The following is a 24321-nucleotide window of genomic DNA, read 5'->3' as shown; positions in this document are numbered from 1 at the left end:
TCTTGAGGAGGTGGTAAAAAGGCTGCAGCCTGATGCACTCAAGGTAGACATGTGCCAGGGTGGCGGAAGGGACAGGTGTTGGGGATGTCCCTGCATCATGCCAGGCATATGCCTGTGGAGATGGCTCTGTGGAGGAGCCACCAGCTGAGGTCGCTCCCTGGTGGCTCGTGGAATGAGGGTGGACTGTATCTATGACAGGAAGTGATGGAGTTAAATTACAGCAAAGGAGATTTCAGTTGGATGTTAGAAAAGTTTTCTATCAGAAGGATGGTTTAGTAGTGGCAGGATTCACCAAAGGAGAGGTGAACTGTCTAAGAACAGGTTGGGCAAACAGATCTCAACCATTCGTGGCAGCTGGCTGATCATGCCTTGGGGAAAAGGGAAACATTGTGACCTCTCAAGGGCTCTTCCAGGTGCTTTTGCCCAATGGAAATAGTAAAACTAAACAGTTCACTTGCATTCAAGTCATAGGTTTTATTTTCATTAGATTCTCATGCAGTAGAGCTGTGGCACAGAGTTCGTATCTCAAACATACTTCTGCTTGGAAAACACAGATTGCCACAAAATCAGCATATGCAGTCACTAAAATAAGTCATAAACATACTTAGCTTTGTGTAAGACTCTCCCAGGCTTTTTTTTTTAAACTCACTCTCAAAATATCAATCTCCAAGTTTCCTTTCAATTCCTGATCAGTTGGACTGGCATCAGACCATGAACTTTGATAATTCTGCCCCAGGAATCCCAGTGAAATTCTAGCTCAGACAGTTATATTCTGTGCAACTACAAAAGTGATTTAATTACTAGTCTTGTTACTGATAACTTCCCTTCCTGGAAATGGGAATGCACTCCTCTTCGATTGCCTCCTAGAAATTATTCTGGAGTTGATGCTGCACACTATCGGCTGGCCTGCTCTGTCCAAAGGTTGCTGTTACATCATGCACGATGAGGCTGAGTTGGGCGGGGGAGGGGGGAGGCACAGAGGAATGAATGAGCAGAAATGTGAAGCAGCAGACTTCTAATAACAGCTCTAAATCTCTCTCTTTCAAGTAACCACCCCCTCTTTAATAGCTCTGTGACTTGGTTTCCCTTCCCCATCTATGAAACAAGCCTGCAGCTCTCCTCTTGTTCTGAGGGATGCAGAATAGTTTTAGGATGTCCTATAAGCACACTGAACCTAGGAGAGTGCTCTGTACGTGCCAGTATAACAACTACATTGGGGTGACTGGGGAAGTTGCCCTGGGTGCTAACTTGGGGCTGGGGGGGAAGCAGAAAAATATCAAGTGCTGCTGCAGCCCCCAGAAGGCCTGGCTGATTAGCCAAGTCTGATAAGTACTCAGCTGCTGAAGCAGCAGATGCTTTGCAAATGCATGAATTGAATATGATCTCACTTTAAATATCTAAACCTCAAAGACTAGGGAAGGCTGCCCCCATCTTCTGTACTATCATAGCTCCCAAAACCTAACTAGGCCTTACATGCTCCCTATTTGGGAACAGGCAGCCTCTGCCCACAGCCCTTGTTGTTAATAGAAGCTTAGAATTTAGTAAGGGACCCCTAATTCACTTGCCTGCTTACCCCTTCACTGCCAAATATACTAAGGACATGAGTGGTGTAGCTAGCAGGGAGGGGGGAGAGGTTAATGGAGGATCATGCACTGGTGGGATTATCTGTCTATTATGGGTTTTATCTAGCTACCAAAGCTGCACGTCTATCTTAGTCAAGAGCAAGAGTATTGCCCTGCCCGGCCCTGCATCCTACACCACAGGCTGCTTCTGTGCATGGACAAAGAAGACTCCGCTCACATCATCCACCCCGATCTTCAGGCCAGGAGGCATGATGTAGGAACGGAAGTCATGGATCTTGTAGCCACTCTTGGTCAAGGCCTCTTTGACATCGGCCTCGCTCACTGGTACCACCGAGAGCTTGGCCTCCCCAGCCAGGTAGAAGGACTCCTCCAGGGCTCCGATGAGGAGGAAGTGTCCCCCTGGCTTGAGCAACGAGGTGATATTCTGCAGGGCTTGCTCAAAGCTCAGCCGGTCGGGGCTCACAGCCTCCAGGCAGAAGGTGGAAACCATGGCATCAGCCAGTTGGCGGAGCGGGGAGCCCACCGGGTTGGGCTGGTGGACATCAATGGGCAGGATCTGCCTCAGTTTCTCTCTCAGCTTCTGCTCTTTCTCCTTCCACTGTTCCCTGTGTGAGCCAGGAAAGGATCAGGGCTGCCCATGAGAGAGAGCATGGCAGGGGTTGGGGAGGGAGACTCAGCTGCTCACAGGGAGGGGGCATTAACAAATATGTTGAGTCTGATTTGTGCTACAGGCACGCAAGGGAGATGAATGCGTATGGGAAGCATCACTTGGTGAGTGAAGGAGTCATGGGCCTGGACTCACTTATACAGCAAAGAGGGGAGAGTGGGAATGTGCGTGTCAGACCATATGGGGGTGACAGTGAGTGTGAATTGGAGGGAGTGTGACTGGGTGTGGGAGGCTATATGGACTATCCTGCATTGGAGGTTTTCAAGAGGAGGATGGACAAGCACTGGACAGGGAGGAGCATTCCTGCCTTAGGGCTGGGACTCGGACCACCTACTCTTTGTGTGCCTTCCAACCCTGTGGTTCTATGACTCTAGTGTGAGTGTGAATCTGAATCTGCAAAACTGTTAGTATGCATGTGCGTGCGTGCAGCTGAGCATGACAGAGAGAGATGGCATGAGTGTGAATACGAGAGCATTTGTTTGCATGTGCAACTGCATATCACTGTGACTGCATACATGTCATACTATGGTAAGTGCATGTCATACCATGGCTAGTGCTGGGGGGTCATAGACTCTTTGTATGGGGCCCCCTACCTGCGATACATGCAAGCTGACAGGACACCCCGAGCCCCTTCTCCTTTGCTCACCACCCCATCTGCACATCCCTGCAGCTCCATCCCCACTTTCCTCTTATCCATTCCTAACTAGCAAACAACAACAGGTCCCGTCCCCCCCACCCCCAGCTTTGGACACATCTCCATTGACTTAAAAATTCAGCCAGACCTTGGGGTTTTAGGCTGAGCTGCCTGGTGTCTCCAACACTACCCAGCCCCCCAGCACAGTGGGTCCCCTCGCTCCTGACCCTGGTCACAAAGGCCAGAGTTCTCCTTACAGTGTGTCTGCAACCAAACCTCTGGACATCAGAGCCCTGTGTCTTGCTGGCAGGGTTATACCACCTCTGCTGCCTGGAGGAAGGCTTCAGGCATATGTAGATGATCCCATGCCTTCTGCCAGCCCCTGCTGTCTCTGGTCCTTCCCAGAGTACACTTCAGGGGCAGACACAGGTAAATGCAGACAAGGCCAACCTCAACCCTGCCACCACCCAGTCCATTCAATCTGCTTGCACTGCTGTTAGCTTGGCCCTGTCCACCCATGCCATACTCTGGCCACCACTTACCCTCTGCCCTCAATCTTGCAGACATGTTTGATGTAGGGGCTCCAGTCAAAGACATCCATCTTGTCCTGCACCCATTGCCGGAGGACCTCACGATTTACCTCCAGGTAGTCAGTGGCAATGATTTCCTCAAAGTGGTCACAGGCACTCAGGAGCTGGTAGATGGTGGGACCAGAGCCAATGTCTATCAGGGTGTGGCCGTGGATTTCACCTAGGGGAGAGGCCAGTGTCAATATGAAAATTATAAGAGGGAAGGATATTTTGATCACACCCACTGATGTTGGTGGGGTTGCAGTGGTGTATCAGAGAAAAGAATTGGAGCCCATGTCCTTGAGCAGTGATTCTCAACCAGGGTGCCACTGCACCCTGGGGTATTCAAGACCTTTTCAGGGGTGCTGCAGGCTGTTATACAATGTTAGTACTGTTAGGTATACAGATGTGATTCACAAGATAAACTCGAGTGATTTCAAATGGGAAACACCCTGCCCTGCTGTGGGCTTTCTGAGTTGTTTGCAATGGAAGAATTGCCCTAGTATTTTTCTGTAGTCAAAAAACAAGCAAAAGCTAAGAGGTGGCATTTTTGTTAAGTACCCTAAAAAAGGTTGAGAACCACTGTCCTAGACTCTCCAGTCTTCCCCAGTAATAAGAGACCCAGATCAGGGTGGTGTGAGCTGATGGATGTTACTGAGGCCGTAAGACCCACTGTCGCCTTGGTCTCTGTGAGGCCCATCCCGAAGAGGCTTCTGGGAGGAAGCCAAGCTGACACCTTGAAGCGGGGCGGTCAGCTTTGTGGAAACCACAAGGATAATGACCTAATGCATCTGCTGCTGTTTGCTGATATGCAAAGATGAAAATAAGAAAGAAAAAAAAAAGGGGGAGAAAACTGTCTTTGCCCGACCAATGGCCCTGGAAATCCCAACCCAAGAGGAACTTAAAGACAGTTTTTACTTAGAAATGACAGCTTTGCAAAATGAGATAATGCTCGGCTCTAATCCCAGAAAGGCAGTAAGGCTAAAAGTGAACCCCCTTCTGAAAGAGAGAGTTAATGAGAAGGAGGGTATAAAAGTCAGAAAAACTGGGACCTGAGCAGAACTGCTTTGGGGAGGACGAGGCTGAGGACCCAATAAAGGAGGTAGTCTTACCACCCTGGATGCAGGGTGGGGTTCCCGAGACCCAACAGGTAATAACTTGGAACAGGGTGGGGAGTGCCTTTCTTCCAGCCCGACGCACTAGCGGCTTGTAAGCTTGCGGTGTTGATTTGGTGCGTATTGTTTTTGCAATAAAAAAGGTTACACTTGCTGTTTTACCTTGGCGTGTAACCTGTGGGTTACTCACCTTCCCCTTGGGAAGGGAGGGAGCCCTAACAGTCTCCACAGTGCCTGCAGCACAGTTAATGCTATAGACACGATATGAGAGCAATGCTGGCAGTTTTCAATGGGGATGGTGCGAAATGGAAGCCAGGGCTCCTGGGTTCTGCATCCCTGCTCTGAAAAGGAAACACAATGTAATGCAGGTGTCTCCAACTTAGGCTGTAGTATTTTGTGGCTTGTCATGTGGAAACAGTTTCTTATTAGTTACAGAAACTTCTATACAAGTATTTAAGGTACAGAGAGAAGCATTTGCTTCTGCCTTTGTAGCCAGCCTGGCTTGCAACCTGGAAGTTTCTGCTGACCACTCGCCAAGTCTCATGCAATAACACACTTCCTGGACCCCCTGTGGGTTCAGCAGAACTTACTCCATGTCCCACCGGCTCCTTGTAGGCTGCATCTGCGGGACAGGGGGCAAAGGTTGTAGAGCCAGGAGAGGTGGCAGCAGAGCAAGCAGTGGTGGGGTGAACAGGGGTGGATCAAGTGGAGGAAGCCCAAGGTGGCTGCAGGGTGAGCTGGATTGTGTTGCACAGTGGTTGCTCACCCCTGCTCCTGATGGCCAAGTCCAACAGGGTGCCAGGGCCTTGGCTTCTTCGCAGGTGTTGCCCCCACTAGCTCTGTCCCCAAATTCCCTGGCCTGCCAGAAGCTGGCAGGTTGGATAGGACATCCCCTCAGGCTGGATCCAGCTTGTGTGTTGTACCTTTGACAGCCTGAGCGTAGGAGCCAAGACACTTAAATGCTATACCCCTGCTCTGATTGAGAACATGGTGCAGAGGTTAGAGCATGAGTTTGGCAGCCGGGACTCATGGGTCCCATTCCCATGCAAGCTATCACTTCTTTGGCTGACTTAGTGGTGTCACCAGTCTGTTCTTCAGTTTCCCCAATGAGGAAAAAAGGAGACGTTCCCACTGTCCCACCTCCCGGTGCAGCCTGGTCATTAATGCTTGTAAAGCCCTTGGTCAAAGCAAGGACTGGGATAGGCTCATGCCTGCCCTGCCACCCCTCTCAAACACTCACCTGTGGCAAAGGCCTCAGCGAGACATCGCAGCTTCCAAGGCACCACACAGTCCTCAGAGGTGAAGTCAGCACGGGGGGGCATGTAGTTATTCTGCAGGTAGGCACGGGGGTTGAACTTCTGGTAGCTCTCCCCAACAGCAGTGATGCTGCTCATGGCTGGGGAACTGGCTGGCCACTTTGTGCCCTAGCTGGGGCTGGGGCAGCTGCCTTTATAGTCTCTTCCTCATGTGGCTCAGGGCATTGCAATGTACTAATTGGGCCCAATCAAATTAGAGCCGCACGCGCACCAGGCAAGGAGGATCTGGTGCTCCCTGCAGGGAGGATGGAAATCAATGCTATTTCTCTCACTACCCACCCCCATGCCTCTACCCACAGCTCCAGTGCACAGGCTGAGGTGAGCTGGGAGGGAACCATGGCAGGGACCTGTAGGGAAGTTAATGAAGATATGTCCAGGGTGGGCAGATTAGTTTATCTCGCACCGGATGATCATTTGCCAAGTGTATTGAAAGGCGACTTTATTGTGGCCGTTCATCCACCCTAACCAGGTTAGTGTCAGGGCCAGGGGCCGGGGCTCTGTTGGAAGAGCTGCCTCTCCAGACACAGCTCTCCAGCCGCTTCGGGCTTCGTTGGTAATTAGTACGATTTCTTTGCAAATGAATTGAATGCTTGTGAGAACAGGAGGAGGGGGGGATTCTGCTAAGGCTGCTCTGTCCTGGCTCACTGGCCCCCTCCCCTACTGCAAGCCCAGCCATGGTGTCCCCCACTCAGCTCTGCTGATGCCCCTCATTCCAATTACTATCCCTCTTGCCATCCCAGTCCTGGGATCCCCCCTAACAGTTTTGCTGATCCCCCTCAGACCTGACTCACTGTCCCTTCTGGTTGCCCCTGACCCCTCAGCTCCATGACCAGACATTTCCACTGCCCCTAACCACCCAGCGGCTTCATGACAGTCCCCAGATTCCAGCCTCTGTGCATCAAACCCACCTGAGCCCAAATTCTGGCCTGTCTGCTGTGCCTTGCGCTACAGGAGTGCCTCCCTGTTTACACACAAGGGACAAGCCCCTTGTCATTCTTCTGGGTCTCCTTAGTACTGCCTGTACTGGGGCTGAGCTTGCGACTAGCACCACTCCCAGCACCAGTTCAGGGCACTGGGATCTGGTGCTGCCATTGTGGGAGAGGGAAACCTCCTGTCCCAGGGCCTTGCCTGCTTCTCTTCATCACTGTCAGCCTCCTAGCTCATTTCAGTCCCTGAAACAGGGAGGAACCCACAAATGCTCCTCTCCAATAATCCCATTGGGCAGCCCAATCTCCTTTGCAACCCCCAACCTTTTACATTTGATGGGAAAGGGCTAATTGGCCCAGCTGAATGCAAACCAGGACAGTAATGGAGTTAGCGGGGAGTGGAGGAGAGAGTCATGAGTGCCCTGTCAATTGTGGCTGTGAAATATCTCTGCACAGCTAGATAACATGAGGCCTGGAACAGGTTATCAGCCCCACATGCTTTCAGGCTGTTTTGGAAAAGGCTTTTCAACCTATAAATTATGTCAGCGAAAAGCCATTAAAAAGGGAGCGATCCCAGCTGAGCCAGGCTTGGCAGGGGGTGAAAGATGTGTTTTGATTAGCTAGTGGCTGGCTGTTTTGGGGCAGGGCCAGGAGTGGTTGCTTTCAGTGCTGTCTGTTGTGGGAGGGGGAGGCTGCTGGGACAGGGATAGTAGAAGGCCTGCCACATGAATTCACTGCTGAGGGAAGAGTCTGGGTCTGCAGACCCCCAGAACTGTCCGCAAAGCCACAGGGCTGGAGTTGCCATCCACTAACCCAGACCAGATGGAGTCAGCCGGTTCATGTTCTCCCTGGCCTGTTCAGTCTGTTATCTCCTTGCCGAGGGCAGGAGGCCACTTGGAGTGGCTCTCTTTCAGTGGGGGCCAACCTTTTTGGCAGGAGTGTCACAAATTAGTCCTGTACCCTCCTCAAGTGCTACTCTGATCCCCTTTCGCTGCCTGACTTGCTGCTTTGCTTTCTGCTCCCTGCCCTGCTGTCCCTGACTGATCTGCTGCTCTGTTTTCTGCCTTTGTACTGCCTGTCCACTCCCTGATCTGCTGCGTGCCACACACAAAGGCTGCCTGTGCCGTTTGTGCCACAGGTTGACCACTCCCAGTCTATGCTATCTCTGATCAGGCTTGAGAGGGCTGCCATGAACGCACACTCTGCTCACTTTCTCCTTGGCAAATGCCAGGAGAGTGCCCCAGGGCCACCAGAAGAGCGCCCCAGGGCCACCAGAAGAGCAGTGCATGGATTGGTGGCCATTGGCACACCCTAGACTTAGGGTAGCATGAGGTGAACCCCATGCAGCAGCTGTCTTCCATTGCATTGGACTGCTACCTGGGGAGTGGGCGCTCCTGGCCCGGGTGGAGGTGGTGCAGATGTGCCCTGAAGAAGCCCCTCGAGATTCCACAGTCCTTCCTGCCAGACCCTGCATGTTGACTTCGGTGTCCCAGTGACAGCGACGTCATTAGACTGGACTTGGGCCTGCAGAGTAGTCTCCTGAGCCAGGCTGTGGTATTCAAGCCATTGGAGAGATCCATGCCAGAGGTGGGTCTAATGTGAGGGGTTCCACTGGTAACCTCCTCCCTCCCCAAAACATCAGGAAGCCTTGGAAGAAAAGTGTTGGAAATGAGTTTTTTCAGGAAGAAAATGTAAACCTGAAGCCTGAAAAGAACAGGAGATTTCTGTGGACCTGGTAGAGAAATGGTCCGGTTGCTACTATCTCCCTTGCCCTTTCCCCTTCCTCAGAGCAGGACCTAGAGCCCTAGTACCTTAGTGCCCAGTCCCCTGCTGTAACTGCTAGCTTCACCTCTCAGAGCTAGGACTGGAAGGCAGGAGTCTTGAATCCTAGCCTGCCTTTTCTACCACTGGATCTTTCCTCCTCCCAGAATTGGGTAGGGAACCCAGGTTTTCTAGCTCCCAGGTCCCTTTTTCCAGACATTAGTCCTGTGGTTCTCAACTTCTTTGGGCACAAGGCACCCCTCCATATCATTTGTGAACTGAGCGGCATCCAATTTCAAAAAATACTAGTGCTTACCTCCCTTGCAGAGAGGTCAGGCTGTGGGTATAGGGGATTGCTCAGGCAGGAACAAACCTGAGCCTGCCCTTATCTGCTTATCTCCTCATACTTCTTTTATCAGCTCACACTTTGAGGCACCCTTCAAAGAATCTGGTAGTGCCCCTGCAATGCTGTGGCACCCTGGTTAAGTATCGCCACACTAGTTTCTACCTACCTTCTGGACGTAAGTCCCCTGCACTGAGTCCTGAAGCTCTGAGCTGGAAATATGAGTCAGTCATGAGCTGCAGCACCCCTTTGCCAGGGAGCCGTCATCCAGGGAGACTCCATATATGTGCATGTATATGCACGCATGCACACACACACACACACACACACACACATTCCCTCCCACTGTGGGAGGGCAGTTTAGGTGTCCTAGTACATTTTATCCCAGCTGAGGGGATGTTTTTCACATGACATCCCCAGACAAAGCTCAGGATGCTATTTATCTGTTCCCCACAGAGCGTGGGGCACCTCGCTCCCCAGCTGGGGGTTGCTGGATGAGGAACAGCAGGGTCAGGTTTCAGGATGAACTAATCCCCCAAACCCGGCAAGCAGCAGGCTGTCAACTCCACAGCCCAGGCCAGGTGCCCAATCCAGTCCATCAATGATAAACCCAACCTGCCTTCACCACCACCTCTCCCTCCTTTAGTTTTCCGGTATGCTCCCACTTCCTTTTCATGGCTCAGCGTGCCTGGCTTATCTTCTCCTGGCCTTTGACTTAAGCCACAAGCGAGCTGAGTTTGGCAGGTCTCAGCCCCCAGAAGCTGCCATATCACTGAGCACCTGGATTTATCAGCTACCTTAGCAAGGCGTTCCCTAGGGAAGGTGTGGTATTGGCCCTAAGTGTGCTGGGGGGAGAAGGGGGAGCCCTGGCACACAGGCATGGAGGTGAAGTGGGATAACAGGCATTTAAAGCAGCAAAGCCCCTTTGCAAACAACAGGGTATAACACAGTGGGTAGCTGCTGGGTGTGCTGCCCTGGTAGGAGACCAGATCTGTATGTGTGGCAGGGCAGCCTCTAGGGGTGCCGTGACCTCCCCTAGCACCCCCTGGCTACCATGTCAAGCCAGTGTCAATGCACCCTCACCAATCTCACCCACAATGTCTCTGATGTTTTAAATGTTTAGGGGAGGCTGCCTTTTCCATCTGCTTTGACATGGTGCCTTGATGTCACTTAGCCAATGATCTGTCTAGTTGCCCCAGTGCACTCTAGCCTTGGGGCTACCTGTAAGTCCTACTGTCACCCACCCTGGGGCCTGCTCAACGCGCTCGCCCCCTCCTGGGGTCTGGCTTGCGCTCATGCAATTGGGGCTCAGGCAGCTTCAGCTTTACCTGGCCCCAGACCCCCTTCTCTGGGTCTTGCACCCACTGGGCTTCTAACAATCAGGGCTCAGGCGGCCTTGGCCTTACCTGGCCCCCAGACCCACTTCTTGGGTCTTATGTCCCACTGAGGCCTGTGCCTCATGGTCTTGCCCCCAACCGGGGCCTATGCCTCGCGCTCGCCTGCACTGGAGCCTTGCTCGCAACTCCCATACTCGGTGCTCAGGTGGCCTTGGCCTTACCTGGCCCCAGACCCCTTTCCTGGGGCTTACACCCCACTGGGCGTCTCCCAATTGGGGCTGAGGCAGCCTCAGCTTTACCTGGCCCCAGCCCCCCTTCCTGGGCCTTACGCCCCCCTGGGCCTTTCACCTGCACCCACGCTGGGCTCCTCCCAGTACTGCCCCACTGGGGCCAGGATCGGGGCTCCCTGAAACGCAGCACCACTCTCCAGCACCAAACTGCTGTGCCTTCTCTGGCACCAGGACCCCCCACACTACTGGGGAGCTCCTATGAGGCTTCCTCCACCCCTACAGCCTCACCCAGTCCTCCGGTCTAATATTAATGCAAACCATAAGCCAATCAGCCGTAACACAAAAACCCAACTCAAGTGCTAGCCTCCTGGCTTAAAACATAAACCCTAAGCCTTCTGGCTCATCACTCTTTCCTTCCCTATTAGGGCTCCTCTGCCTGATATTCTCACCCAGGAACTGCTCAGGTCATCCAGCCTCCCACTTCTACCTACTCCCATCAGAGCTCTCTCCTTCACAGCTGCCAGAAGGGAACTGCCTCTTGGCCTCAGCCTAGGCTGTTTATAAAGGCCAGGCCCTGCCCCCTTCCGGTCAGCTGACCTCTGGGGTTGTCCCAGCAACCCACACCTGTGCTGCCCTGGTGAGTGGCAGCTGCCCATATTCCTGTTATTAGTAGCAGGCACCCTAGTGCCCTGCTACAGTATGGCACCTGATCCGCTGCAGCCATGGATGGGACTCTTACAGTGCTCTCAGCTCCCACTGATTCCACTCCTGTGTGTGTGCATCTGGGCTGTACTGGGGCCCAGCGGTTAACAGCTGGCTCACCTCCTTTCAGCGCAGGTCTAGTTTTTAGCATTGAGTGTTGCAGGGGAGGGTGGGTGGAGGGCTAGGAGTCAGGACTTTTGGGTTCTATTCTCTTCTCTGAATGGGGTGCAAGGGGCTGTGTTAGAGCAGTGAGATTGGACTGGCTCAGGCCTCCTAGGTTCTGCCTGTGGCTTAGGGAAAGTAGTAGCATCTAAAGGATTAGGGGATGGTGGTGGGAAAGAAGTCGTGAGTTATTGCTGTGAGTAAAGAGAGGGGGAGCAGGGTAGGGGTTGGTAGCCAGGACTCCTGAGTTCTCCCTGTGTGCTGAGCAGAGCAGAGCAGAACAGAATGGTTCATGCTCTTGAAGGCAAAGGAACAGTCCTGCAAAGCGCCACAGTCCAGAGAGGCCCAGCATTAGCCCCTCGACAAGCAGGAGTCCCTACAGCCTTTCCAAAGGCTGCATGAGGGAAGGGGTTAGCAAGAGTATAAATATTGGCATGTCTCATGGGAGCTCTAGTGGGGGTGAGGTGTTTCCAGTAACACTCAGGCTGAGGCAGTATCCGGTGTCCAGAGCACTGGAGAGTGACTGTGCAGGACAGATATAGCCCCTTACGCCATGTCTATCGGAAATAGCAGCAGGGAGGCTATATATGCCCAGGCTGGGTAGCCGCATCCCACAGGCTGAGGCACACACACACCTGGCAGAGGAACAGGCTCTGGACACAGCCATGTTTGGCAAGAGCGTGGTGCTGCGCAGCGCGGGGCTGCTGTCGGCAGCCGAGCTAGGCTGCCTGGTGTGGGAGGAGGACATGGGACGGAAGGAGTCCTTCCAAGCCGAGTGGAAGGACCTGTCGCTCTCCACCAGGCCCGAGAAGGGGTGAGTGATGGCATGGGCTTGCCAAGTTGGGGGGCAGGGGGAGGTACCAGCATTTCTGTGGCCCCCTCTTGGCCAAAGGCATCTCACCAACAGGGCTTAAGGGAACCCTGGGAGCCTCTGTGGAGATGGGGCCTGGGGTCCTGAAGCAAAGTGTAGCCCTGCCTCAGCCCCTTCCATGATGCTCAGCCAGCCCCAGGCAGGGAGTCACAGCCACTGGGCACAGCAGTGCACCTTGCTCTCAGTATCCTCCACAGCCTAGCCCATCCCATCCCCCTGTGTCTGCCTCTTTCCCCTTGTTCCTGGGCAGACCCCGGGCCCCCTCCCCTCCCCTGGAGGTGTGCTTCATCCCAAGTGGGAGTGGGGAATGGCAAGTATCACACCCCTTCTGTCCCTACCTCCCTGCCCCAGCACAGCTCTGCTACCTGCTGGCCCTGCCCTGGCACTGATGGTCACCGCTCTGGGTCCTGGGGCTCTTCTGGGCTCCCTGGCTTGGGGAAGGGGGTGGGGGAAGGTTGCCTTGCTGGGCTGTGCCCACAGCTCCCCAATGTTGCTTCCTCCCCACAGCTGCTCCCGGCGGGAGGTGGATGACCGGCACAAGGAGACATTCTGGCAGCAGCAGGAGACGCGCATTGTGGTGCAACGGTCACCTTGGCAGGTGCTACGGCTGGGCCGCCTGGGTGAGCCCCTGGCCCAGTACCACCTGCCATACCAGCGGGTCCTTCCCCTGCCCATCTTCACGCCAACAGACCTGAGTGCCAAGGCCGAGCGGATGGCCACCCCGCCCCAGCTGCGCAACATGGTGGACTTTGAGGAGGCGCTGGCCAGGGGTACCCAGGCCAATGGGCTTTGCCCAAACAAGATGGGTGTGGCTGAGATCACCAAGGAGCTGCCCCCTGTCATCCCACCCAGCCGGCCCAGCTTTGGCAAGGGCGGCCTGCCCCGCTCCTTGTCCCGCTCCATGTCCCAGGATGCCCAGAGGGGCTGAAGATCTGGGGGGCACCCCCTGCCGGAGGGCATCAGCTTCCAGCTAGGAAGAACTCTAGAGCTAGTGCTGCCTGCAGGCAGATGCGTCATCCTGTGTGTGTTAGAGCTGTGTCTATGGAGGACCCTGGGCTATTCCCCAGGTGCCAGGGTGAATTGTGCCCTGCTGCAGGCACAGGGCACTTGTCCCCGGGTGCGTTTCACCACGCTTTGCTGCTTTCCTTAGTTGCCAGGGGTTTTACGAGGTGGGGGGTCAGGCAGGGGGGCTGGGATCTGGCATGCTCAGCAAACCGTAGGGGCATGGTGCTATGGGGAGGCAGGGTGGGTAGTGGTTAGGGCAAGGTAAGGGGATAGTGGATTCAGAAGCCTGAGTCTGTTCCTCATTCTGAGGTAAAAATAAGGTGATTGAAAGATTTCAGAGGACTCTTACCAGATCTGTGAGGTGAGTGTGGTTAAGTAGTTAGAGGTTGGGAGCCAGGACTCCTGGGTTCTTGTCCCAGATGTGGGAGAGGAGCATTGTCTAGTGGTTAGACTGGAAGGGGCTTCAAGAGTTTTAGGTTCTCTACCCAACTCCCAACTCCCTCTTGGGTACAGGCACTCCCCCTGTCTATGGCTCAATTTCCCCAGGGATAAACTGTGGGGATGCTGAGCTGCTTCATGCGAGTCAGGGGTTAACACTTGAGTCCCTTGGAGGGAGGGGAAGGTGCCAAGATCCCTGCTCTTGTGTCTCCCCATGTGCAGGGAAGGTGGAGGAGATATTTCGCACAACCCACTGGCCCAACCTCAGTCTCTTCTTGTGGGCCATGGGGTAAGGGCCCAAAAGACAGACACTCCCAGCTGGAGCAGGGCAGAGATGGCAGTCGTACGTGAATGATGGTGAAGGGAAAATTAGGCCATGATTGGGGCAAGTGATAGGCCCCTGCAGGGAAAGACAGTGCAGCAGAGGCTCTTCCAGACCAGGCACCAGTGGCAAGGATGGAAATGCCAGTCCCCTCCATAGGCAAGGTTCCAGTGACCCTGCAGCCCGCGGGGCAGGGAGCCCTTTAAAACCAGTCTGGTGGGGAGGAGCAGGTTAGGGCTGATGTAGATGCTGCTGAGATGGGTTGAGGTGGGAGGGGCACAGTAGGTGCTTAACGCAGGCTCATTCTGGGGTAAAGGGTCCTGCCTATTGCCACATCCATGGGTGGGGGTGTCTGTCCATGGAACTGGTTTTTATATTGCAATAAAATTCCAATATCGTATTGCACTAAAATTCTTTATATAATAATAAACTTCCAAGTCCTTGCTCTGCTCATTCCTTGGAGACACATGATCCCTGCTGTAAGCAAGCAGGAGAAAGGGTTGGGTAGGGGCAGGTGCATCTCTGCACTGAGCATAACCCAAGCAGCCAGGTCTGGTCAGGGCTGGTGCCTGGCTCAGTTATAAACCCCCTGTCCCTCCTCCTGGTCAGAGCACAGACAACTGTAGTATAGAAGGGCCCAGGGCTGTGCCTGACTCCCCACCCCGTTGCTTTGTTGAGGCTTTGGAAAGAAAGACAGAATTGGGCTGAGGTGAAAGAGCCATGCTGGCTGGGGGTGGGAGAACCTCCTTGAATCTGCTTCTCAAGCTGGGGAGTGAGCTGAGGGAGGAGCGAGATCTGTCCTGGCAGCCAGGAGATCCACAGGGTCTGGGGTACTGGGAGCAGGAGTGCACTGTGGCCCAAGGAGCAGGAGAGTAAGGGGAGCCAGGGAAAGGCAGTGGAGTTCAGAGCACTTGTGGCTGGGGTCAGAGGAAGGTTGGGCTGTGGGAGCAGAGGGAGCAGCCACGTTCTGATAAGGGTGGCCCTGCCAGCTTGGTTTCTCTGGGGTTTCATCTGGCACATCTGAAGTCTGTGCCAGAAGGAGCAACCACAGTCCTCATGTGGTTTCAGCACCATGAATTGTGCAGCCAGAGCTTGGGAGACAGGACACCTGGGCTCCATACACCGCTTGGGAGAGAATCAAGTGCTTGGAGCCAGGGATCAGGAACCAGGACTCCTGGGTTCTGCACCCGGTTCAGCCCCTGCCCTGCCTCAGCCAGGTCAGCTCCCTGCACAGTGCCTCAGTTTCCTCCCGTTCTTTCCAAGGACCCTGTTCTGTCACTGTTGTGAGACCTCCAGCTCCTCCTGAGATGGGCTGCAGCAGCCCAAAGGGCCCAATCCCTTTGAATGGCCACAGGCTGAGATGACTGTTGAGGCTGCAGCTGTGTGGGAGACAGTCATTCCCCAGCACATTGGTCCCAGGACTTCAGTGTGGTCCCTAATGGGGAGCAGGGAAAAGCCCAGGCCTGGGGGGATTTACCAAGAGCAGGTCCTGCTGGGTAAGCTCTGCTGTTCTACACCTTCCCCTCCCATCCAAAGAGCTGGGCAAGGGCTGAGAAGCCCCCTCATGGCTCAGCTGCTAATCATCAACATGAGGGTTGTGCATTCAAGTCCCATCTGTGATGAGATGCTGCTCTGAGGAGGTGAAGTTTCAGGGAGCCCTCTGCCCAGTGGTGAGGGGTTGGGGAGTTTGGCTGCCTTCTCAGCTGCTCCCTTCCCAGCCAGTGCATCTCTAACTCAGGTGAGCAGCTTTGTGGGGTGGTGTTCATAGGGGTGGCCCTGCGAGCCTGGTTTTTTCTGGGGTTTCAGCTGGCAGCACTGTTCCCTGATTTATTAACAGCAGTGGGACAGGCCTGCTAGTCCCTATAACCCAGCTGCCTCTTATCTGCCCCTATAGACACCAGTAACAGGGCTCTGGCTGTCCCAGAATGCCCTGCTCAGAAGCAAAACTGCTGAATCTGCACCAAATACAGAGGGGGCTTTGAACCAAGGTCCCAATGCACAAGGCCTGGGGAACGGCAGACTTCAGTCTGTCAGGGGGCATCACCCACCTTGTACCCTGCTGCCCACCCCAGAACCAGGGTAACCCAGGGGCAGACCATCAGGGCTCCTTGTCTCCTCTAGTGGCTGGTTTGCAGAAATGCCGAGTGGCCAGCTTGCCACTGGGCAACTCGGGGAGTGGATCCTTCAGCTTGGAAGGGGGAGGTGGCTTTTTTTTTTTTTTATAGCAGCAGAGGCCCAGTCGTGGTGACATGACCTCCAGCTCTCCACCACCCAGGAGCCCAGCATGGAGGGGGCATGTAGATCCACTTGCTGGGCTACCAAGGCATGACTCAGGCCTTCCCCAGCTGGGGGCCCTAGATCCATAAGAAGTCTCTGGCTCATCCCATCCACAACAGCCTGCTCTGCCTAAATATAACCCAGCCAGGCATCCACTGTCCAAACCAGTCCCCGCTCCCTACAGGCTTGGCATCCTGCCGTAGGCATGGGGGGTACTATGGGTGTAAACAGAAGCGGCTGGCAAGATAAGCACAGACCCGTGTGACACTGCTAACTGCCAGTCTGTTATTTTTAAAGGTGCCATGTCCTCTTACCACAATTCCCCATGCAGCCTTGCTGTTAGATAACAGCACCGGGCCTACAACGTGCTCATAGGGCAGCTCAATCCAGCCATGTGCCTGCAGGCAGGTACTGTGGAAGTGTCCCATTTCCCCCAACTCTCCTGATGCCCTTCACTCCCAGCCCACAGCCCCCTGCTAGCCCAGCCCTGGGGTCGCCATGGCTAAGCTAATAGCACTCTCATCCCTAAGCTCTCCTCTGCCCTGAGCACTGCTGATACCCAGCCTCTGCTCGGCTGAGCCATCCAGTCACTAGTCACCCAGCGCTGTCAGTCAAACAAACAGCCCCAGGACCATGCTGGGCGCCTGGGGTGCCTTCCACATGTCCAGTAGGGTCAGGGCAGTGCTGATGTAGGACAAGCTGGGGCTAGAACTGCTTACTCTTATTCTCATGCTTTCACAAGAATGTACCAAAGAAGCACCTGCAACTGGGTTTTCCGCTTTGTTGCGTGAGAATGCAAAACACAAGCTAATGGCTAGAAAGTCCCAAACTTTACAACCAATTTTGCAACTATGTAACCCGAAGTATGCCTGTGCTAATGGAATTTCCCAGTACCTTGTAATCGAGTATATAAGCAATGGAGAATAGGCACTCAGGGTCAGCTTTGATCTGAGTCTCATGACTCCAGGCCGACCTGCTTGCAAGCAATAAAGGCTTTGTCTCTGTGGCTTGTGGTGTGACTCACTTCTGGGGACCAAATTGGAACTTAGCCTCCAGGAGCTCGAACGGCCCCTTGTGCAACACTGATGCCCCCTGCAATCCCCTCACTTTCTAGAAGCTACCACCTGCTCCTTTCCTAGAAACAAAGCTATGCCAAGGCCATAAACAGTCTCCGGGCCTGTGGCACAGGTTTGTGAGGGTGTATCCCCATATAAGCTCACACACCCGTGCTGCAGGCAGGAGGGCAGAGTTGCTGCAAACAGTCAAAAAGCCCAAGACTGGATCGATTCAGTCTTTGCAGCTTGGTCCAAGCTGCAGAGGTTAAAGGGAAACGGAAGTAAATACACATTTACCTTTGATTCTGGAAATGCAGCCACCTGCCTGCAATAGCTCAGGCCAGAAGCTGGGGGCCACTAGAGCAGGCTCTCTGGCTGTGTGTTCACTTCCTCTTCCTACTTCCCCCAAGGTCTCTGGGATTTACAGTCCAGACTCACAACAACAGGACTCTGCAGAGTTGGTTGCTCATGGTCATGACTTTCCCTTCCTGCTTCCAGGTGCCTCTGAGATTTGTAGTCCACAGTTGCAGCCAGCAGTAAGTTTGAGCAGGGAAGGGGTGTTTAACCCCTCTTCCTGGCCCTAGACCCTAGCCAGGGTTTGCCTGCAGGAGCTGTTTCCCCCCTCCCCCCCCATTGACTGCGCTGCATCTCCACCTGGGTTTGCCCCCCCTGAACCCTCCTCACCAGCCAATCCTCACTGTTCCAGCTAGGAGCAGACAGCCCAGCCCAGGGCTGGAAAGCATGCTGGGATGCTGAGGAACTGTGATTTAACTTGAATGGGGAAGGGGTCTGGGACAGAAGTTTCATAAACCGGTTTGATGCAAATCACTTAAGTCTGATATACTACATTCAACCAGGTTTATCTTAAACCAGTTTCAACCATTGCAAAATGGCTGAAACTGGTTTATGTGCACTGAGCTTCTGCTCTGTTACAGGTTTAAACCAATTTCTGATCACTTAAACCAGTTTATGTGTAATTTTTGTCCCTATACACCAGGACAAAACCTAGGAGTCCCTGCACTTAGTTCCCACTCCTGCTCTAGCCACTGGACTCCACTCCCCTCCCAATGCTGGGGCAGAATTGGCCAGAACAGTGTCCTGGGCCCTGTAGGAGGCAATGGTTCTGCCTCCCCTCACCCTCCCAGCCCTGTGCAGGGTGGGTTATGGGGGTTCTTGGGTTGGCATACCTGCCAGGATGGGGGTGGGTGTTGCCACTGGCTGAGAAGACATGCATTGAAGACAGCAGTGAGGGCCAGGAAGAGCCTGGACCCAATAATGAGGCTGGATGGGCACCAGCAAAGCCAGCTGTCTGGCTTATGTAACAGCATCGCCACCTGAATAATGGCAAATCCTGCTTCTTGTCCGAGTGCCCAGCCCTGTGGAGGGAAGGGTGGAGGAGGGAGGTGCAGGGAGACCAAGCACAGGCCTCAAACCCCAGATTAGCTGTACTGTCCTGGCCTGAGCACACTGTTCCCTGGGCCCTGGCTATGTGCCCCCTCCCTGGCCATCTGTTCCCAGCTCCCTGGCAGCCAGCCCTGCGCTGCTTACCCTCCCAGTGCCCTTGGGACACAGCAGGGATGGAGAGGCCAGTTGGTGGGGGCTCCCCAGAGAGGCTGTGCTGCCCATGGGTGGAAAGCATAAGGGGAAGAAGAGGGTCCATCCCCACCTTCACTCTTGAGCTGAGGTCAGGAAGGCTAGGCCAGTTCCCCTCACTCCCCCAGCCCTGCACACACTGGGCATCACCCCCCAAACACATCTGGTTGTACCTTCCCCCACACACATTGTGGGTTTCACCTTCCTCCCTGCCCCCACCACACCCTCTCCCCTAACACACCCCCTGCCCTGCTCCATGACAAAGCTGTACTTGGTACTAAGTCCAGGCCTGGGTGGGTCATCTGGAGCTATTCCGGGTTGGGGAGAGGTAGTGAAAGGGGTGGAACAGGACACCTGAGCTCCCTTATGCTGCCCTGCAACAGGTAGCAAACTACAGTCTGCCAGGGGAGCTGCCCTGGGGTCTCCAAGTGCTGGAAAAGTCCTGGAGGCAGCATGTCCCATACCTACCTCCTCCTTCCCAGCCCAGGGGAAGCAGGACAGCCCTAGTGCAGAGCCAAAGGGAAGGGGGCTTTTCTTCAGGGCATCTGCATGGAGAACAGGCCTCCAGGGTAGACCTTTGTGGGTCCTCAATACAACATGATACTGCTCATTGGGAGGGTATGGGGCAGTTGGACCTAGGAGTCCTGCATCCCAACCCTGCCGAATAGCGCTGGACATACAACTCTTAAGTTGGAGCACCAAAGAGCAGGCAAAGAGGAGAAAAGAGTAGCTTCTGGCAACTGTTACTGCAGCTTCTCTTTCTACTCAGCTGGAAGACACCTGTGACCAGGTCCCACTGTCTCAGCCCTGTGCAAGGGCATGGGCTTTGCTAGTGCCTGTGCTATGCAGGAAACCCCAGGGCTGTTGGCAAAGGACCCAACATCAATCCAGAAGGGCTGTTACACCAGCAGGAGCCACTAGGTGGTGCTGTACCTATGGCTTACAAGATCTTTTTCAGGCTGTAGAACTGCTGGGTTGTCAGTCTGTGATGCACATCCCTGTGGGGTGCTGTAGCCAGCAGCAGGGGTTTGCTTTCTGCCTTCATCTCTGAGTGAAGTCAGTGCTAGGGGCTGAGTTTCTCCTTGGAAGCCAGGCATGTGTGTGTAGGCTAAGACTGGTGTCCCAGCAGCTGGCTTGTGTGCTGAGACTAGGATAGTCCATATAGGTAAACACAAGCAAGACACACTAAGGAACTACTCAGAGTCCACCTTGCTGATTCGTCCCCCCAGTGGCAGGAAGGAGGTGGCAGAGTCTCAACATTTTCTGCTGCTCAGCTAAGGGGGAGGGGGTCAGATTCCCCAGTCCTAAGACACCCGTGTCCTGCCTCTGTGTGCGAAGTCCCAGTGGCAAAGGGGCCAGTTGCTGGAAGTGTTTGCCTGGCCTGCCTGGGTTTTGATCCTTCTGGGGTGTGTCCCCAACCCAGAGCAGGTCCCACAGTGAAACAGAAGGACTCACTCAGTCTTTTCTTATTTTATTATTCAATGAGCCTCATAGAACGTGATCCTGGATGGAAACAGGGGAAAACACTGAACAACAGAGACATGTGCAGCAGGTTCCTCCCCAGAATCAAAAGCTGCTGGAAAGAGCACCAAGCTCACCCACTTTCTGCCCTCTGGAGCCTCTCCCCTTAGTGCTCCAGTGAGCCTTGTATCCCAGCTCACCCCTACCTCTGAACCCTTTGACCTCCTCCAGTACCCTCAGCTACCCAAACCCATGGCAGTAAAAGCAGCCTTTGCTCTGCCCAGGGGCATTCACCCAATCCAAAAGAAAGGCTCCAGTTTAGGAAGGGGGAGGTGCTCCTAGTGACACAGCAGGTCAGGAGCACAGTGGGGAAGAGGAGTCCTATCAGCCTCTCCAACTACTGGACAGTGCTCCCTTCCCAACAGCCACTCACTCTCTTCTGACTCAGGTACCTGCTCTAGCCATTAGCCTGTATTGCCCTCTCCAAGCTGGGACTAGAACCCAAGGGTCCCAGTTCCCAGCTTCCAAATACCAGCATGCACTCCTCTCACTGCCCAGGCTTGCAATGAACTTCTCCAAACACTAGACCTCACCTAGCTGGGGGCCCAAGAGCAGTAATGTCTCTTGGAAAGGTCCCCTGCTCCGTGAAGCTAAATCTATCAGCCATTGTGACAGCTGATTGACAGTCCCTCCAGGAAGACAGTCCTTAAAGAGACAGCCTTATTATATGAGCAATCATTGGCATGCAAGGTGTCGGACAAACTTGGCATGGTCCCTGCCCCAAAGAGCATACAGTCTAACTCAAGAAGCCTAATGCACCCATGGCGTAGCCTCACTGAGCTCACACTAGGGATGGATTTGCCCCACAGCGGGCCTGTCTAATAACCATGTGTCCCAGCACACTAGGGCCTGTGGGTATTTCTCATGCAGAGGGAGCCAAAAGCTGGGAAAACAGAGCCCTAAAGGAAAGTCTATGTACCAGATTCTCAGCCCCTCTGGGCCTCCTGGGATATGGAGCGGGACAAGGAGCGGGGCAGGCCGTCCTTGCCAAAGCTGGGCCGGCTGGGCGGGATGACAGGGGGCAGCTCCTTGGTGATCTCGGCCACGGCCGTCTTATCTGGGCAAAGCCCATTGGCCTGGGTACCCCCAGCCAGCGCCTCCTCGAAGTCCAGCATATCATGCAGCTGGGGCGGGGTGGCCGTCCGCTCGGCCTTGGCACTCAGGTCTGTTGGCGTGAAGATGGGCAGGGGAAGGACCCGCTGGTATGGCAGGTGGTACTGGGCCAGGGGCTCACCCAGGCGGCCCAGCCGTAGCACCTGCCAAGGTGACCGTTGCACCACAATGCGCGTCTCCTGCTGCTGCCAGAATGTCTCCTTGTGCTGGTCATCCACCTCCCGCCGGGAGCAGCTGTGGGGAGGGGGCAGCATTAGGGAGATGTGGGCACAGCTCAGCGGGGCATCCCACCTCCCCACACACACACACACACGCTTCCCCAAGCCAGGGAGCCCAGATAAGTCCCAGGACCCAAAGTGCTGACTGTCAGTGCCAGGGAAGGAGCAGACACTTAGATCCTTTCTGCCCCCAGCTGAGCGGGTGGCAGAGCTGTGCTGGGGCAGGGAGATGGGGCCAAACTGGATATGACCCTCCCCATTCCCCTTCCCACTTGGGAGGTGGTGCACCTCCTGGAGTGGGGAGAGGCCAAAGGTCTGCCAAAGAACAAGGGGAAAGAGGCAGACACAGGGGGCTGGGCTCGGGGAGATGCTGAGCACTGGGCACTGCTCTGCCCAGGGGCTATGCCTGTGACTACCTGGGCACCTTGGAGGGGCTGAGGCAGGGCCACTTATTGCTCCAGGACCCTTGGCCCCATTTCCACAGAGGGTCCCAGGCCTCCCTTCAGCCCTGTTGGCAAGATGCCTTTGGCCAAGAAGGGGCTGCAACAGTGCTGGTGCCCACCCCCCAAACCTGGGGAGCCCATGTCATCATCATCACTCACCCCTCTTCAGGCCTGGTGGAAAGTGACAGGTCCTTCCACTCAGCCTGGAAGGACTCCTTCCGTCCCGTGTCCTCCTCCTGCACCAGGCAGCCCAGCTCAGCTGCCGACAGCAGCCCCGCACTGCACAGCACCACGCTCTTGCCAAACATGGCTGTGTCCAGAGCCTGTTCCTCTGCCAGGTATGTGTGCGCCTCAGCCTGTGGGATGCGGCTGCCCAGCCTGGGCATATATAGCCTCCCTGCTGCTATTTTAGGTGGTGTCACTGGCACAGCATGTACATGTTGCATGGACTGCAGCCAAGGCCCCCTTGCCATGAGCAGGTGCTTGGGGGAAATGTGTGATGATGCATGCCTGCATATGTGTGTGTATGTGTGTGTGTGCGCTTACACGTGGCTGTGTGTGTGTCACACTGGTCTGTGGGAAGATTCCAGCAAGTTCCTGCTCCTGGACATTTTCTCTGCACCTCTCCTATCCCATGAGTTGGGGTAGACAGCAGTGCCACATGGGTCCCTTCCTTCCAGCAGGGCTAGAGAAAGGACCGGGGATGTCCCCACTGCCTGGCACTCACTGGCCCCTTTATGGCGTCCATCAGGAGTACCCGGGTTAGCCCAGAACACCAGCCATTCTGTTAACAGCTCTGCCTGACCTCAGGCCCAGACCCCGCTCACTCCCAGGCCCAGTGTTGCCCTAGCTGCCCAGGACTTCCGCTTTGCACTGCCCTAGCACAGGCCATCCATGGGGCAGATCCCAGCTCCTCCCTCAACACCAAAATGGGGGTGCAAACAATATTTGTCAGGAGAAGATGCTTGATCCCCATAACCCTGTCTGTCCCTGTCACTCCCCTCACAGGTCAAAGCCATCTGGGCTCAGCCAGGCTGCCATGTCCAAACCCAACCAAGGTTGGGAGGAGAGTGTGAAAGCAGTGCATATGAATGAATGCTGGAGGGTGCAGGGCAGCTGTTGCTACACATGTGCTTCCAAAATCTGCTTTGATCCCATGGGCTGCAGGCTGATCCCTATGGAAATGTACTCACTGACTGGCCCATCAGCTGATTTTCCACTCGTGGGGTAAAAGAGCTCCAAGACCTGCCTAAAAGCCTGATTATGCAACAAGGCCACTGGCTGGCCCTTTCCCTACAAAGTGGTGCAAAGTTACATCCCAACCCCTGTGCAGAGGCAGCTGCCACCTTAATTCCAGGCTCTTCCCTCAGAGTTCCCCATGGTCCAATGCTGAGCACATCAGCAGTGCAGCAGGCAGCCATCCCTTTCAGCCCTAGGCTTTCTGGTCAAGAGTGGGGCCCATGCAGAACCTACTGCCATAAGGTAAACCCTGCCCGTAAGCACACACATGCTCATGTGCACCTGCCCATGGAGGGAGAGGTGGGACTGGGACAGGCTGGCAGGGTGCTGACATGGTGGCATCTCAGCTTGTGCATCCTCCACATTCCCCCAGCCTGTCCCTGCTATTAATAAGGAGCAAGGGGATTTATAGCTGAGCCCCATGGTGCTGAGCCAAGTAAAAGTCCTCCAAGCACAGCAGCTGGATGGAGCTGCACCTGGGCTCATACTCACAGTGGCCATTCAACCCCTGGCCACTACATGAAGAGCCCCATGCCTTGCTCTGACATGGTGGGGGTAGGGGTGGAACTAGGAACCAGAAGGAGTGTGGCAAGGACAGGCTAGCTAATACAGCTTGTTAAGCAGGACTAGACTGGAGCTGAGGGCCATTTGTAGCTGAGCTGGGTCAGGCACAGTGTCACATTGACCACAGGCCTGGGGAACATGATAAGCACCCAGCTGAACAGACCCTGCCTCTTCCTGATCCCCAGTGCCCTCAGGAAGGACGCTTTGCCAAGTGGTCAGTGCCTAACCTGGCCTCACTTGCCCACACCGCTTCCCCCTGAAGCTAAATCTGAGCGGGCGCAAAGCTTTCTCTCCTGCGTGGATGACCTCTACCTGAC

The 24321-nt window shown here is 54.8% G+C and overlaps 4 protein-coding genes across 4 annotated transcripts in view; 2 read left to right on the top strand and 2 right to left on the bottom strand.

Annotated features, from left to right (window-relative positions):
• PGAP3 (post-GPI attachment to proteins 3) overlaps positions 1-24321 on the top strand; it is a 98552-nt gene that overhangs the window by 28841 nt on the left and 45390 nt on the right. The gene's annotated exons all lie outside the window — the stretch shown is intronic.
• On the bottom strand, positions 632-6172 carry PNMT (phenylethanolamine N-methyltransferase). The gene is made up of 3 exons (XM_019550300.1): positions 5809-6172; positions 3427-3634; positions 632-2188 (listed from the first exon to the last, which is right to left on the bottom strand). The coding sequence occupies exons 1-3, from the start codon at positions 5960-5962 to the stop codon at positions 1753-1755; spliced, it is 798 nt and encodes a 265-aa protein (XP_019405845.1). The 5' UTR covers positions 5963-6172; the 3' UTR covers positions 632-1752.
• Positions 11185-14434, top strand: LOC109320282 (telethonin-like). Its single transcript, XM_019550302.1, has 2 exons — positions 11185-12159; positions 12724-14434. Exons 1-2 carry the CDS (start codon positions 11933-11935, stop codon positions 13142-13144), a joined length of 648 nt encoding a protein of 215 aa, XP_019405847.1. The 5' UTR covers positions 11185-11932; the 3' UTR covers positions 13145-14434.
• On the bottom strand, positions 20362-22547 carry TCAP (titin-cap). Its single transcript, XM_019550303.1, has 2 exons — positions 22361-22547; positions 20362-21774 (listed from the first exon to the last, which is right to left on the bottom strand). Exons 1-2 carry the CDS (start codon positions 22507-22509, stop codon positions 21354-21356), a joined length of 570 nt encoding a protein of 189 aa, XP_019405848.1. The 5' UTR covers positions 22510-22547; the 3' UTR covers positions 20362-21353.

This window comes from Crocodylus porosus, unplaced genomic scaffold (assembly GCF_001723895.1).
Source record: "Crocodylus porosus isolate Cpor-Errol unplaced genomic scaffold, CroPor_comp1, whole genome shotgun sequence".
In the NCBI taxonomy this organism is placed as follows: Eukaryota; Metazoa; Chordata; order Crocodylia; family Crocodylidae; genus Crocodylus; species Crocodylus porosus.
This window is presented reverse-complemented; position numbering and strand designations above follow the sequence as displayed.

Bases quoted from the DNA above. Each gene is read 5' to 3' on its own strand.
- PNMT (XM_019550300.1), bottom strand. From the start codon at position 5,962: ATGAGCAGCATCACTGCTGTTGGGGAGAGCTACCAGAAGTTCAACCCC. The intron at 3,635-5,808 runs GTGAGTGTTTGA...CCTCTCCCCTAG, and splicing joins CGCTGAGGCCTTTGCCACAG to GTGAAATCCACGGCCACACC. The intron at 2,189-3,426 runs GTAAGTGGTGGC...TGGCTCACACAG, and splicing joins TGCAAGATTGAGGGCAGAGG to GGAACAGTGGAAGGAGAAAG.
- LOC109320282 (XM_019550302.1), top strand. From the start codon at position 11,933: ATGCCCAGGCTGGGTAGCCGCATCCCACAGGCTGAGGCACACACACAC. The intron at 12,160-12,723 runs GTGAGTGATGGC...TCCTCCCCACAG, and splicing joins TCCACCAGGCCCGAGAAGGG to CTGCTCCCGGCGGGAGGTGG.
- TCAP (XM_019550303.1), bottom strand. From the start codon at position 22,509: ATGTTTGGCAAGAGCGTGGTGCTGTGCAGTGCGGGGCTGCTGTCGGCA. The intron at 21,775-22,360 runs GTGAGTGATGAT...CCCTCCCCACAG, and splicing joins TCCACCAGGCCTGAAGAGGG to CTGCTCCCGGCGGGAGGTGG.